Genomic DNA, 15,973 nt, shown 5'->3' on the forward strand with positions numbered 1-15,973 from the left:
TGATGTACAGTGAGAATCAGTATGCAGTGCAGCCAAATACAAAGGCTGTAGTATTGGAATTAATCTGCTGCATCAGCACTTGATTTAAGCCTACAGTGGCGTTACGATACTATTAATAAGCGACCGAGGGCCTTTTGGATATTGACCCCCAGGCAATGATTACCGAGCTGTGAATCATGATAGTTTACATATTGTCTTAATGGATCGTATTAAATTCATCATCTAATAAAATGCAAACACTCACCGTAGAGGTGATAATATATTTCCAGCGGCGCTGAACCATGCCCATAAATAATAGATCAGGCAAAATGTGATGTTCAAATGGAATGAGAGGAAGGAACATGACATGACCAAAGCCTTGAGCTACCCCAAATTTGCCTCTGTAGTTTGGCACCATAGAAGACATCTCCATTAGTGTAATGGAAATGATAAGGGCTCTGCTGCCTGGTGAAATATTACTCTGTTTATTAGACATAAGGGCATGCAGATCTCAGAGCAGGCCTTTGGGTTTGGGTTTACTTGCTAGTCTGTTTTAGCTGGGATTGGAGAGAATTTGATCAAAATGGACAAATATCTGTGTATTGCAGGATGAGCAGGATCAGTATTTTGTATTCATTTTGCTTTTAGTCAACATTTAGGAGTTAACTAACATATAGAGGTCTTTAAAGATTACAGACATGGAGTTAACGACTGACCAAAAATCTAATTATTTCCAACTATTGTCCTCTGTACAAGACAAGAACAAAATATTGGCTCAAACAAGGGAGATAGCAATGACAATTTCTAATGGAAAAAATGACAGCAGACTCTAGACCACAAGGGAGTACATTGCTCATTTCTGTGGCAAGAGCAAGAAGGCTGTTTTTTGTTGGATCTACCATACATATTAGTCACAGCAGCAGCCAGTCATGAGTGGTAAGTGACAGTCACATCCTCCTCCACTTCTCACAGCTCTGATTTACTGCTGATATTAGAAAGGAATATGAAATCAAGCTGAGATAGATGTGTGTGTCTTTCACAGTACTAGTGTGGTGAGAGTGGCGAGGGTCTCACCGTTGACTGTGAGGTGAACCCAGCTGCCGTTGTGAAAGGTGTCGTATTGTTGTTCCAGCATGAGGACCCTGCACTCGTACCAGCCCTGGTCTTCCGAGCGCACATGGTCGATCTGCAGAGAAGCTTTGCCATGCAGACTGGCTCTACCTGAAAGCGCACAGGAACAGAGGAGAGCTGAGTGGGACTGCTGCAATGGACTCACTGCAGTGAAAGTCACGCTCACGTTCACTATTCATGCATTCACACATATCCCATATCTCATTTAAAATTACATGTATTCATAAACATTAGAAAGATAGTATGAACAAATGTATGCATGCATGTGTCTGTGAATCTGACAGAAATACAGTATTTGTGCAAGAGCCTTTTTTTTGCATACAGAATAGGTTTATAATTGTCAACTTAAACCAATTATTAAAACACTTTTAATGACTGGAATAAAGCTGAAATGAAATAATTCATCAATATTAGAACTGAAATAAGAGGTCAAATTTAAGGAGGTCAAAATTAGAGAACGATCTATAAATACTTGATTTTTTTCAGCGCTCAAACTTTGAAGGAATATTAGCTATAGGTGGGTACCACTGATCCACTAACATGTTTGACAAAATAACCAGGCATTTCAGCAAAAACCTTTATTTTGTGGAAAACTCAGTGATCAAAATTAGAGAACAGTAACCACTGTAGCGTGAAAGAAGATTACAACTAAAATGTTGCAGAGTTAAAACTGTCAAAAATTTGTAGGAAGTGTAGAGGCCCCTGCTTTGAATGACTTCAGCACATCTGCGGCCACAGGACATCACTATTTTCTCACACTGTGCTGGTGTGATCTTGGTCCACTATTCTTCCTGTCCCTTCCATAATTCGGTAACTGTAGTGGGCTTCTTAGCCATATCTTTGTCACCAAGGACTCTCAAGGTCCTTAGCAAAGGTGAGCCTAGCCTTTTGATTCTTTCTGCTGATGAGAGGCTTGGTCACTGCAGAGTGCGCTTTCAGTCGACTTCTTTTAAACGTGCCGAGACAGATCCATACCCTGTTCATTGCTGAACTGGCAAACAATTCCATCTGCAGTGTTGAACCGATTCTCCAATGTGAGTTTCCACATTATCCTGTCAACTTCTGTATTTGTCTTACGTGGACAACCAGCCTTTTGGGAGGCCTTGAATTAGTGTCATTGTAATTGCTTCAGAATATAATTTATGAAATATTCTTAAAAACTTCCCTTCTACTCCTGTTAGGATAAGTTCAAATAGGACTAAGCAGTGACCTTGAAATTTAGGAAATTGTAGGTTGTTCTCTAATTTTGATCTCTACTGTAGGTAAGACCCGTGAACTTTAAATTTAGGAAATTATAGGTTGTTTTATTAAACCATGAAGAGAATTTCAGTGTAAATTGTACATAATACCGTTCTTGCATAAACTATCACATTCAGTTAGAAGTGACAATTTAAGTAAAAATGGTTTAATAAACATTTAACACAGAAATTCATTCTTGTGTTGCATGAAAAAGGCTCACTGCAATGTGTCACACATTGTACTAATGTGAAGTATGTTGCATCCAAAAGAAAACTGACATGACAGACAGCGGCACCAGTTAATGACAATGTGACAAATGCACTGATGATAATAAATAAGATAGATGAATTTCAGGGTCTATAGTTTAATCTGCCTTGTTTAAAATGATTCTTACTCTGCTGTCACTGCATACTGCACTCTGCTGAAACAGGAAATTTATGTTTTAATTAGCTGTCTGTGTAATATTGGTCGGTAGAGATTATTATTAGTTGTTATCTCCATGAAATAAAGCCCAGTATTGCCATTATGATTACAGTTAATCACTCCAGCATACACTCAAAAAAAAAAACGCTGAAATGTTACAATAGTAACTCCATGAATGTTATATATGCTATGTAGCTTAAAGTCTATGAGGGACCAAACCTATGTTAATAATTAAATAAAATTATTTTAATATTTATTTTATTATGCATTAATTAATTTATTCTCACCTCTTTATTTCCTACAATGGCGTTTTAGTGCCACGTTAAAAAAAAATTAAAATCTAAGATTAAGAGATTGAAGTCGTAATATTTTGAGAATAAAGTCGAAATTACGAGAATAAAGTTGAAATATTACGAGAATAAAGTCGAAATGTTTCGAGAATAAAGTCGTAATAGGCCTACTACGACAATAAAGTCGAAATGTTTTGAGAATAAAGTCGTAATACTACGAGAATAAAGTCGAAATTTTTCGAGAATAAAGTCGTAATACTACGAGAATAAAGACGAAATGTTTCAAGAATAAAGTCGTATTGTTTCGAGAATAAAGTCGAAATATTACGAGAATAAAGTCGAAATGTTTCGAGAATAAAATCGTAATACTACTAGAATAAATTCGAAATATTACGAGAATAAATTTTCACATATTTGGAATTTTCAAAAAGAAAACAGTTTAATTTAATGAATTGTTTCACATAAATACAGTGATCTGATCATTAAAGAGCTTGAAAAACACATTATTGTAAGACACATAATTTGTGTTTCGCTATAAAACTGACTTTGAAAGCTGAGACATTAAAAGTGGGTCTATCAAAAGCACGAATCTTATTCTTATGGTGCTCTACAAATAACGAATGCAATGGAAGATATGATATATTATTTGCAAGCATACTGTCCCCGCGAGTATGACACATGGTATGATTTCAGATAATAATCCCACATAAATAAGAGAACTACAGCTCCCCCCGAAGGAATGTCGATTGGGTGTGTGAGCTGATGTTAAGATAAAAAGTTGTTCCTGTTCAGTCTGTTAATAAATATCATATTCTTGATATTAAGCTGTTTCCGCGAGTCCTTAAAATTGACTCTTCCTCATCCCGGTAAAATGATGCGGCCGCTCGGATGCAACAATATTCAGATCAATCCCGGTGGCCTGCAACTTCTCCCGGTGCTCTCAATCCGGGACATTTACATGCGCAATAAAGGCCTACTCTCAAAATAATATAACTTTAATTTCTACTATTTAAATTCTCTAAACATTTCGACTTTATTCTCTTAATATTTCGACTTTATTCTCAAAGTATTTTGACTTTATTCGCGAAATATTACGATTTTAATCTCGTAATCTTAGATTTTTTTTCAACGTGGCACTAAAACGCCATCGTAATTTCCATAATTTATACATTTATTTATTTATTTATTTTATACAGACACTTTGTATTTTTAAGCCAACAACCAATGTTGCAGTTAACAAATTGATTAAGTGATATGCAGCAAGCCAGCATGTGGAGCAATGTATAACATTACTAGCAAAGCAATCTTCCCTTAATTTCAGCCCTCCTACACTATCGAATGGAATGTGACCCTGTCTGTGAAATCCAGGGTAAAGTCTCAAAATCTGCTTATGAAATAACAAGCATCAAAGTTTGATTTCAACCATTAATTTCACTATGATTTCAATCTTTGACATGGCCTTACTCAGTCAATATTAAATATATAAAGGTTATATTTTCAAATAATTTTCTACATCTTTAAGAAGGATGATTTTATGTAGAAAACAGTAAATAAAAATGACTTTAACTGGGTTTTCACAGACAGGGTCACAACTGTATGCTGTACTTGAAATAGAAAAGAACAAAGTATCACAGCTCATATCTGAGTGTTACACATTCTGTACTAAGAGGCTTAGCAACACCGACAATACAAATAGTCAAGGAAAGTGTGAGAAATTTGGGCAGTCAAGCATCTCTCTGACTGAACTAAGCCATTCCAGAGCTGGCCACTATCAAAATACAATCTCTCATTTGCCTATTTTAGCTGGGATTTAATATTTTTGAACATTCAGGGCACTGTTCACTGTGAGCGTCTCAGACTCATGTATTTATCTTCCGGCTGGCCTTTATATTTCATACTGCTGTGTAGTGAGCACTAGATATCATAGCTTTGGGATCACAGCTGCACCTGAGAGAGGAAACGGCAGGTTTCCAGAGCAGAAAATCGATACGGCACGAGGCAGAGGAGGCTGCGTCTTGCAGTAAAAAAATAAGGCCTTCAAAATCACAGCTATAAGTACTGATGGGATCAGGCATCGGCATCAAAGTTAGGGAGGATCTTCACACTGACTGTTACAGCGAATAAGAGGTGCTCTTGAGGCCACTGCTAACAGGACGGCATTATCTTTCCCACTGCAGGTTTAAATGTAGTCCTGTGCCAGTGAATTTTAACATGTCTGAACATGTTCTATGCCAGTGTATTTTAGCTTCATGTGTAACTGATCGGATAACTAATCAGTAGTTAGACTAGTCGCATTTGACAGTTGTTCGGGCAACATTCAGAGACTTTAACCCTTTCAAATGGATCTGCATTAGCATATGGAGCTTTGGGAACCCCAAACAAAGAGTTTATGCCTATGGTAATGCAATTTTGGCCATTTTAACCACCTCTTTTTATTTGTATTTTAGTGTTTTAGTACTTAGCTCATGTGTCCAAATATTAATGTTCCTGTTTATTAACACTAAACCAGAAAAGTGTTTCTTGCAATTCATATTATACTAAATAGAAGCAAGGATATCTTCATCGTGAGAACAAAGTAAATGAGACATAAAATTACCAAAAAACTATATAAAACATTATGAGACAAAAATGAGAAAATCACAAAATACATTCAGGTGATAAAATATAAAAGTATATCTTTTAAACATATGTCTGAATAAAAATGTTGTCAATTAACATTAAATATGCCAAGTTTAATGATTACACCCAATGCGTTCGCTATTTGTTTTTAAATTATAGATATTTTTAATTAAGATATTTTACATATTCACTGTTAAAAAAAAGATTTATATTGAAAAAAAAAGTATATTAATTTTCATAAAATGTATGGTAATATATATATATATATATAGAGAGAGAGAGAGAGAGAGAGAGAATAAAAAAATATTGTAAAATATATACAATATTTTATGCAAAGTTATTATATTTAATAATAATACATGCAACATTTCACCTAATGACTACTTTACCCAATATTTAAACACACCTCTCAAAAAAAAACATGGTCTGTTTACATCAAAACAATGCAGTCCAATAAAATTTGTATAACAGCCTTTGGAGATTGACAAGGAAGGCATGATGGTGGATTCTTCACCTTTCAATAATAAAAAAGTGTAAATCTATATGTATATGTAATAAATATGTAATACTTTTATTTAACATTACATTAAATTAATTAAAAGTAACAGTAAAGATATTTCTAATGTTTATTTCAAATAAATGCTGTTCTTTTGAACTTTCTATTCATCATTTATGGTTTCCACAATAATATGAAGCAGCACAACAGTTTTCAACATTGATAATAAGAAGAAATGTTTCTTGAGCAGAAAATCAGCATATTAGAATGATTTCTGAAGGATCATGTGACACTGAAGACTGGAGTAATGACGCTGAAAATTCACAAGAATACATTTTAGAAAACATTTATTTTAAAAATATATAATTACAGTACTGTTTTTATGATATATATGAGCTTCATACCAGCAGAGTTTTGTGAGGGCTCACCTCAGAAGATGCACTCACGCTCAGAGCACACAGGGCCGTTCATTAAGCAAACTCGTTAGGTGCTTAATTACCAAAATCCTCCTGCAGGCCTCTTGTCAGCTATGACTGCAGATAGATTTGTGCACTGTGTTTTAGGGGCCCGTAAACAGGCCCGTCCTGAATGAATACAATCTGCCTCTAGCTAAGAATCACTTTAGGAGAGCCTGTGTGAATCAGATCTAAACTGCTGCAATGATTGCCGCATAGATTGTCCTTCTGCAAGACAATGAGGACTATAATACACTAAATGGGTCAAGGAATCAGACCCGGAGCTCTGGCAGTAGTCAACAGGGAGAGAGTTTGGGAGATTCTGCAGCAGAAAATTGCATTGTGAGTTATAGTAATAGTGTTTTGAAGTTCAATGGTAATTGTGCACGGGTCCAGCCAAACTGTGAGACTAAAGCCTTGTGGCTTAAAGGAACAATACGAAATGAGCTGCCATGACGACGCTATAGTACCCACATGAGACAATGATTTACAGTCACACCGATGGAAGCCTGGAACTATACATTAGATCTCATTTGTAATTTAAAATGCAATGAGGCCACAACCAAATAGTGGGATGATAATTCACTTCCCCCTTCCTCTTTCTTAGTAAAATCAATTATTTATTTTATGGTTGAAGAGAATTGATGAGAAATTGCAGCATAAAGATGTGAATTACAAGTCAGTTCTTTCCTGACCTCCTTTTGAGCTTCGACGTCTCATTCAGAGAGGGAACTGTTCAATTAAAACCCCACTTCTGATAAGACACTATAGTAGCTCTGTTCCAAATCCTAGTGAGCTACCTAACTAGACAACAGGTAAAGGCATCATAATTGTGCTCTTTACATGAAAGCTATATTCATTAAAAAATAACACACAAGGACCAGTTATAATATCTGATAACAGCCAAACAGAGGGCAAATTATAAATATATATTAATTTATATTTTTAAAAATGTTAAAAAATAACAAAGTTTATCAAATTTCAAAATGAACAACTAAATAATTGTACAACAAAATATATTTTACTACATATATTTTAAAATATCATTAAAATATCATAATCCCCCCCCCCCCCCCCTATTATATATCTATATATATAATATATAGATATATATATATATCTATATATATATATATAATATATATATATATATATATTAAATATACAAACATAATTACTATTTTACCTAATATTTGTGTTATATTTACATTTTTTCAAGTGTTCAAAAACTCAATATCAGAAAATATATAAAGTTTTCTACCAAACTGTCTTGTAATTTTAAATATGCCAAGCAAAATTAAAAAATATGTACATTTACTTTTATATCAAAATGTATTATATTATTGTTATAATATACATGTTTTTGTTTTAAATAATAACAATAAAATCTATATTTTTAAAAATATGCTTATACGTTTATATAATATAAATAACATAAGGACTATTTAATATTTGCATTTGTAATGTATTTTAATGTTAGTTAGAGTATATATTGTTAGCTTGTTGCGAGTTGAGTCTCCTGTGCACTAATGTGAGGAGCGTTTTGTGTTTCTGTCCATAAACAGTGTTCCGAATCATTAAACTAATGCTATTCCAGTGAAGTTAGAATGCTCCCTTAGAATGTAGCAGCCTATGTAGGCCACAGACAGCGCTGCAGCTACAGGTTTTGGAACAGAGCTCTCTCGATGTAGAAAGCAAAAGAAGTTTCCAATTTAATAAGGTGAGACAAAGCAAAATGATCAAATAATCTCAAACAATCACAGAGATGGATGTGTCATCCACAGGGTGACCAGACGTCCCGTTTTCCCGGGACAGTCCCATATTTCAGCTCTATTTTTAGTTTCCCTACTTATTTTGAAAAAATCATGTTTTGTCCTGTATTTCAAAATTTGTTCATGACTGGGTGATCAGAGCAAGTAGTAGTAGTGTCAAAAGTAATCAAAGGTAACTAAGCTTGTCGTAAAACAAAATTACTGAATATGTGTCAGTATATTAAATTCATTCGGTCTTAAAGGAACAGCAGCCTAATTAAATACCTGTCTGTTTCATTAATGTTAATCAAACAACAAAAATTGTTAAATACATGTATCTATTGTATTTGCCTTATGGTTTGTAATTTGCTTCTTTATTTTTATATAAAAATAACTATGTACAGGTGTGTATGTGTGTGTGTGGTGGTGTATATATGCTATATATATAGATATTTATATATATATAAATATATATATATGTTGTAGCATATTTATATCTAATGATAGCATATGTATCTTATAATATATAATATATATATATATGTATATGCGCCCCCCCACCCCCGTTCCATATTGAACCTTGAGAAATCTGGTCACCCTAGTCATGCAGCTGTGCAACCTTTGTCGTGGAGTGTGTGTGCTTTGAGAAGTGTTGACAATAGGTGATTTTTCACCCAGACGGCCACCAGATCTGTGGTAATTAAGGTTCTGTAATGCACCTCAAATGAGAATGAGTGCCATGCTAGCAGGCAGCCATTACTAAAGCTTTTCCCAATCCATGTCAAGGGCTGCTCACACTCTCTTTTTCTCTGGGTCGGACAAAGGGCTCGCTTTCGCGTTAAATAGTAAACATAGAAAAACTGTGCTTTCGCTCAGCCTCACTCAGAATGAGCACATTAGATCAAGTGCAACACTTCTGAATTCAAAAGGAAGACTGATGCTGTGACTGGAACTTTTAATGGTTTGTTTACAGTTAACAGCTTTCTGTAAATCTGTCACGAGCAGGTAAATTTAATAAACCCAACCTAAAGCCTTGGGCTCAGTCCAAATTCACATACTATTCCTGCTACAAAGCCATCCTGGTTCAGGCTGGTTTATGCTGGTTTATCATGGTTTTGATGCTGTTGCACTGTGATGAACATTTAAGTTTGAATTATTGGCTGTAAATAACCTGAAAGATACTCTGAAATGCATCTTCATTTTTCAATATAAGTTGGGATGCTAGTAATATCAATTTATTTGTTTTTTATTTCAGTTTTAGCTTTAATTTTAGTATTTCAACATAAAATTGTATGATTTTCCTGAATTTTAATGTAATTTTTTTTAGTTTAAGTTAATAATATTTACATTTATATTTTATTTCAGTTTGATTTCAATTACTGTATATTATTTTTTATATAAATTATATTTTTCAATAACATTGTCTCAGCAGTATGTACTTTCTACACTTAGTTGGCATAAAATGAATTGTCTACTGTACATAATAATTGAAAGAGACTGAAACGGTGGATGCTTGTGCTTACCGGCGTACTCAGGGTCCACATGAGGAGGATAGAAACGGAAGTTGATGAAGAAGGGAATAGGCACACCGAATTTGAACCACTCCACCACATAGGGAGTCTGCTGGCCGTTTAGGGGGTGGCTCACGTCACATCCCAAAACAACACTCTCTCCTGCACGGGCCGTCACAAACTGGGGCTCCTCTCTCACTCCGTGGGCACCTGGACACAAAAAACACAGACATATTCAGGACAGTGTAAAAAAAAAATTAAAATTAAAATTAAAATTAAAATTAAAATTAAAATTAAAATTAAAATTAAAATTAAAATTAAATTAAATGAAATGGGGAGTGGGATCAGGAACTTTAGCAGGCCAGACTTGAATCTGCATCCTCAGAAGCACTCCAGCTCTAACACATGTGCCACACCATAGCACCAAAAATTTGCAGATTTAAGTGCCAAATAAGTGAGGTGTCAAACAGCTCATTGTACTATTTAACAAACATTTGCTATTAAGACTTGGATATTTTCCCAAATGCTGGACTTGTGAAAGTTCTCAGGTAATTATTACTTAAAAGGAACAGCCAAGCAGATAATGAGATGACAAGAGGCTTATTCACGCACCTCACTGATCTCAGCTAATTCACACTTGGATGGCTTTTACAATAGAGGGGCCAGAGTTTTAGCAATCAATGCACAAGCACGTCACATGCCTGTGGATGACCTATCGGAACGCTAAAGGTCATTGTACCTGCCTCAGCATAAAATATATATTGGGGGAATGGATTTTCTTCAGCTAGCTCCACCACAGCCATTGAGCACTCTCTCCTCTATCAGAGTTAGCATGGCTTCAGCGCCTCAATGAAGGGGAAAATCACCTCCGGGATCAAAGGACCTGCTGACGGTGCATTCTCCACCACGGAGACACTGAATGGAAAACTAAGTCATTCAGTAACAGTAAAATCTAAGAAAAAGTAGGTTAAAAAAACAGCGTTCTCTGTTTTTCCCTGCTTATCTACTAAACAAAAAATAATACTTTTATAACATTAAACTACCACAAAAGCACAAAGTTACACATCAGAATGTGTTTTAACTATTTATTTACCACTGAAGTATAACTTACATTATGACAGTATAAAACTTATTATAGTTAACTGGTCAGAAAATGAATGTCTTGCGGTTCAGTAAGAGTAAGTGAAGAACTGATCAGATTTAAAGATTTTTTTTAAAGAAATGTATACTTTTATTCAGAAAGGATGCATTAATTTGATCAAAAGTGACAAAAAAAACTAAGCAGCAACTGTGTTCAACATTGATAATAACAAGAAATGTTTCTTGAGCAGCAAATCAGCATATTAGAATTATTTCTGAAGGATCATGTGACATGAAGACTGGAGTAATGACGCTGGAAATTCAAATTCATAAATATATTCAAATAAAAAAAAATATTTTAATTTGTATATCAAAATATTTATTTTTTACTGTATTTTTGATCAAATAAATGCCGCCTTGTTGAGTATAAGACTCCTTTTCCCCCAAACTTCGGTTTCTCCCACAATAAACGCATATGTGCTGTTGACAATATCAAAATTAAGCGAAACATAAACAATTCAAGCCAATTCAAACAGACACTGATTTGTGTCTATTGTAATTACTTTGTATTGTGTCACATTGTTCAGGTTTTCTCTCTCATCAAACTGTAAGCTCAGAAGTCAGGTCAAATGATTATGTAAAAGCATTGATTCGGTAGATTCAATTAGATAACATCAGTGCAGGAAACACTGTCAGAAATATTTTAGTATGGAGTTTCGATCCACACTTCCGATAGAAAAATGCAACCGAACATTATGGAAATCATTAACTTTCAGTAAGTTTCAAAAAATAACAACCGTCTAAACTTTTAAACAAACTCATATGCAACTATGATTTTGTATACCAGTTTAATCAGCTTTATCCAGTGGAAGTGTTAATCCACTTTATTGATTTAGCTTACACAGTTTTTGGACTGAAACAGTGCAGATTTAACCAAATTACTCCTTTCCTAAAGTAAAGCTTGGTCCCTCCAGTCACGGGCCTGGGCCTTGAAATCTGCTCTACTATTGTGAGTGCAGAAGATCGCAAAGTACCTCAAAGAGAGCAGCTTAACTTTAATGAGAGACCAACAGGGTGCATGCATAACCATAAACTCACTACAATCTGCACATGACAAGCACAGAGCAGGTTCACAAAGAGCATTTCAGCAAGCCGTAAATGTGGGTCAGGGAGCCCCACGTTTAGCCTTGTTAGAATGGGCTAATTGTCATCTTTTAACACTTCTGCATGGTTGGGAGCACATATACTGTATTAAAATGTTGCAAGAAAAAAAAAAAAAAATGCCCATTGCACATTGGAATCTCACATAATTAACACTCCACTTATTCTGCTAACAAGCAATATAGTTGTATTTAGACAGCTTCTTTTTATAGCTGCTACATACTTATTTCTACAGTTTATTTTTTCCCACTGAGATCCACGTGTAATTTTAGTCACTCTCTGATCCTTTGAATCAGGATTGGAAAACTTTCCTATACTTTATTGATAGTTCTCATCATTTATAAATATTATCTAACCCACTTCCTCCTTATTACCTCACTGCAGGGCTTACATATTTTATATTCTACATATGGTGGCATCAGCACCTGATATGATAGCACTAGTAAAGGAATGAGGGCCTATAAAATGAAAAATGCAGGGAGAGAAACCAATAACAATGGCGATATATTGCATTTGACAAGTAAGTTACCAGTATTATTACAGAGTTAAGCTCATTCAAAAAGCACATTCAACTGTAAATCACCATAACTCACAAATGTCCAAGCTCTGCAGTGCATGATTCTAATTTGATACTCGCTTAAAAATAAACCATAGTTTTTCTACAGTATCTATACTTTTAACAACAATATGCCATGGTCACACTATAGATTTTGAGCACACAAAATTTCTAGACACTGATCTGGCGTCACACTCTTATCTCTGTGAAGCCAGTTTGACACAATCTTTATTGTATAATGCGCTAAAAAAATAAAGGTGACTTTACTTGACTCTGTGCATCTTTTTTAAAAATATAATTTAATGTATAATAGAAAATTGAAGAAACATTACAATGTATAATGCAAAATCGAAGAAATATCCAAAATCGAAGAAATACTTAATCTACTCCAATTTGCAATGCTGTTATCCTGCAGATTTACAGGTTACTTTCTTTATATTCATTAAGAGGCCACAATGCGACATATCCATCTTGATCACACATCTGCACAGGGTATGAATTCGCAGGTCAGAGCTCACCAAAACAAACTTTGGAATGCAGCTAAATTCACATGAACTTGCGTTTCCTGAAAAGAAATCAATGGAACGAAAAGTGTAGTGTGTTCACCTCTATATTTATAGATCTTCACATCCACAACCATGCATGACTTCTCACAAACAATGATTAGATTAAACTATGGTATCTATCTTTATGATTTCTATGTTATTTGTGTTGAAAAACTACGGAGCCCCGCACATGGCATGCAGGAAAAAAATAAATAAATAGTGCACATGATTTACTAATTCGTCCCCTAAATTTTCCTAAATGTGCACACGATTACTATTCCTCGATTTGCTAAATTGTGCACACAGTTTACTAATTCGTTCTCTAATCTAATATTGCATGAATACCAAATTTATTTGTAAAGGTGGTGAATTGTGTGAATTGAAAAGCCTATTTAGAGTGTAGAATTATTTCATATAGTTTTTAAACTACAGCAGAGACATTTGGATTTTGTAGCACTTTAACACTTCTCACTGAATCTCATGGCATCAATTCTTTTTAATGTCACATAGTCGAGAAACCATGTTGCTTTCCCAAAGAACCTTTCAGTGAACAGTTCTTAAAAGAACATTATTCTTCGTAGTGTGAAGAACATTTTAATAATGTAAATAAGCTTTTTCCACTATAAAGAACCTTTTGTGGAATGAAAAGGTTCCATGAAAGTTAAAGGTTCTTATAGATGCAAATAAACAACCTTTATTTTTAAGAGTGTATGGTTTAGTAAGAAATCTCAAAGTCATGTAGCTCAAAGAAGGGCCTGAAACAGACTACTGCAAATGACTGTATAGCAGGCGAGAACATGAGGGTTAAAGGTGCTTGGACCCCAGTACCCGCTCACCCCTTAATCCACTTGTGTCTGCTTTCACTCCCAAAGGCACAACAAAGACACATGACCCTTTCAGCCCATATAAACACACCCATCACTCACACCACACATTTACACTGCATTATATTGGCCCTTGGTGATCCGAATGGGGTGTATATTTGAGTTATATATCAGCGGTTTGAGCTCTTTAGCTCAACTGTTATGGTTCAAAAAACCTTCAAAGAAGAAATTAAGATTTGTTTGACATAAATTACTACAGAACAATGTTTTGTACATTTTGTTATATATATATATATATATAACCATGAGCAGAACTTACCTTTTTCCTACTCAGGTCATCAAGAACACGTTTACACTGTAAATTGTTTTTTCTCTCTCTCTCTTTCAGTTTGTCTGGTCCTGGTCAGTGAGAGAAATGGTGACCTGCACAGCTTGGATGAGGAGAATTTTCAAGGTTAACCTGCCACCCCACCCTTTTTGAGGTCATATTTAGGGGAAGAACAACATGGCCTGGTCAGTTTATCAAAGAACAGTGGAAGCTTTCTTGTTAAAACAGTAGATTAATACTGTCAGTGTGTGGTCTGTTCATATACTGAGGTGTTCAAACCCAAACATCCATATACTTCAAGCTCACATTCAGGAGATTGTGTTGAGATATCATCCAAATCATTATTTATGCAGCCCTTTTATTTTGAAATATAAGGAAAAAGCATGGAACTAAAAAAAATGCTTTCCCAGTCTGTTTTGCTTATAACATTCTTACCAGAAAATCATGGAATTCAGTGGCATCCCTTTTCAGATGAGGGTATTAATAAATTATTCATTGTAGGAAAATGCAACATTTATACAGAAGACAGTCTAATTACATTAAATATTTACAGGATAAAAATTACCTTGAAACCAAAGAATCAAAATTAGGGTTATATATATAAGAACCTTTCAGTGATATATATATATATATATATAATATATATATATATATATATATATATATATATATATATATATATATAATATATATATATATATATATATATATATGGTGTTAACTTTTTATATATATTAATTACTCAGCAGCAAAACATCCATTCCTAGGATAGAATTTGTATCTATATATATATACTGTATGTGTGTGTGTGTGTGTGTGTGTGGTGTGTGTGTGTGTGTGTGTGTGTGTGTGTGTGTGTGTGTGTACGCAGTTTGCACAAAAATGCTCAAATGGTTCATGTACAACAATAGAAAATGCTGTTGACTTCTCTGATTTGTTTCAGGTAGTAGTGTTTTTTTTTGTTTTTTTGTTTTTTTACAATGGAAATCAGTGATAACCAAAACTGGTTAAAGTATCTCATTGTGTGTTCTACAGAAAAAAAGAGAAAATTATACAGGTTTGGAATGACATGAGGGTGAGTAAAGATGGCAGAATTTTCATTTTTGTGTGAACTAACCCTCTAAGTAAACACTATTCCGTATCTTCTGTCACATCTAATTAAAATAATCTGATCGTATTCACTCAGTGCTGGTTCCACATAAAACATTGACATCAAACATTACAGAGCCGACTATAAACCACTATAAACCATGAATGAGTCGACTCAAAGAGGAGCTCTTGGCAGTGTGACTCCCTCCCTTTCTGAGACACAAACAACCAGATGAGTGGTTACTAAAGCTCAGACAATCCTGAACTTAAAATCCCTTTCCACCAGCAGATAAAATTATCCACTATCAGGATGAATAAACTAATGCCAACATGCTGGAAGCTGATGAGTAAATTTGTTTATATCATCAAAATGAGCTGCAGTTTATACTGATTATACAATTAAAAATACAGCACAGTCTTTTCATGCTCACAAATGGTATAAACTAATACTATATGATGGCAAATTACCCAGCACATCCAGCAGCAAAACCACAAC

At 34.5% G+C, this 15,973-nt stretch overlaps 1 protein-coding gene across 1 annotated transcript in view; it reads right to left on the reverse strand.

The window, feature by feature from the left end:
• Positions 1 to 15,973, reverse strand: part of LOC122147696 (protein turtle homolog B-like) — a 56,058-nt gene that overhangs the window by 33,906 nt on the left and 6,179 nt on the right. Inside the window, 2 exon segments of the mRNA XM_042771072.1 lie at positions 1,054 to 1,200; positions 9,907 to 10,104. Of these exon segments, the coding sequence (XP_042627006.1) occupies positions 1,054 to 1,200; positions 9,907 to 10,104 (345 nt within the window).

This window comes from Cyprinus carpio, chromosome A15, assembly GCF_018340385.1.
Source record: "Cyprinus carpio isolate SPL01 chromosome A15, ASM1834038v1, whole genome shotgun sequence".
NCBI classification, from domain to species: Eukaryota; Metazoa; Chordata; class Actinopteri; order Cypriniformes; family Cyprinidae; genus Cyprinus; species Cyprinus carpio.